The 586-nt window shown below is 68.6% G+C and overlaps 1 protein-coding gene across 1 annotated transcript in view; it reads left to right on the top strand.

Moving 5' to 3' along the window:
• The window catches only part of H696_05251 (choline-phosphate cytidylyltransferase), a 3,164-nt gene extending 2,727 nt beyond the window's left edge, over nt 1–437 (top strand). The window contains exon 6 of the mRNA XM_009499113.1: nt 83–437. Coding sequence (XP_009497388.1) covers nt 83–406 — 324 coding nt within the window. The 3' untranslated portion in view covers nt 407–437. The remainder of the gene's footprint in view (nt 1–82) is intronic.
• The last annotated feature ends 149 nt before the right edge of the window (nt 438–586 follow it).

Genomic DNA, 586 nt, shown 5'->3' with positions numbered 1-586 from the left:
CCCCCCGCCCCTCTCCCCGGCCCCCGTGCCGCTGCCTCGTCTGACGCTCCAAGCACCCCGCTTTGTCCGCCACCCCCGACAGATCAAACTCCAGGACAATGTCGACGTGGCCACCGCCGAATTCAAGAAGCGCTTCAGCGACACGAAGTCCGAGTTCGAGGCCGCCCTCCGGCGTGGGCGTGAGGTCCTCTTTTCGGAATTCACATCCGACCTGCCGGACGGCGGACCAACCCGCGGCCGTCTGCCTTCCGAGGGAGTCACCTCGTCGAATGCCACATCTTCTGCCGACCCCTCGGCCTCCGCCATCCCGGCAAACGGCACCTCGACCGCCGAAAGCTCCGACGCCCCGGGGCCGGCGCGCCCCTCCGCCTCGACGTCCAGTAAGCCTCGACGCCGCGAGACCTGACCCGGGGGCCAACCATGCCGCATGCCGCATGCCCTCCTCCTCCTCCTCCTCCTCCCCCGGACGACGGAGCGACGAGCAATACATGCACATTGTTGTTTTTGGCTCTCTTCCCGCTTATGCTCGCCCCCCCCCCCCCCCCCCCCCCCCACCGCACCGGGGCAGGTGCTACTCTTGTCATGC

This window comes from Fonticula alba (genome assembly GCF_000388065.1).
Source record: "Fonticula alba strain ATCC 38817 unplaced genomic scaffold supercont2.9, whole genome shotgun sequence".
Classification (NCBI taxonomy): Eukaryota; order Rotosphaerida; family Fonticulaceae; genus Fonticula; species Fonticula alba.
Note: the sequence above shows the minus strand (reverse complement) of the source record. Positions and strands in the feature narration are given on the sequence as shown.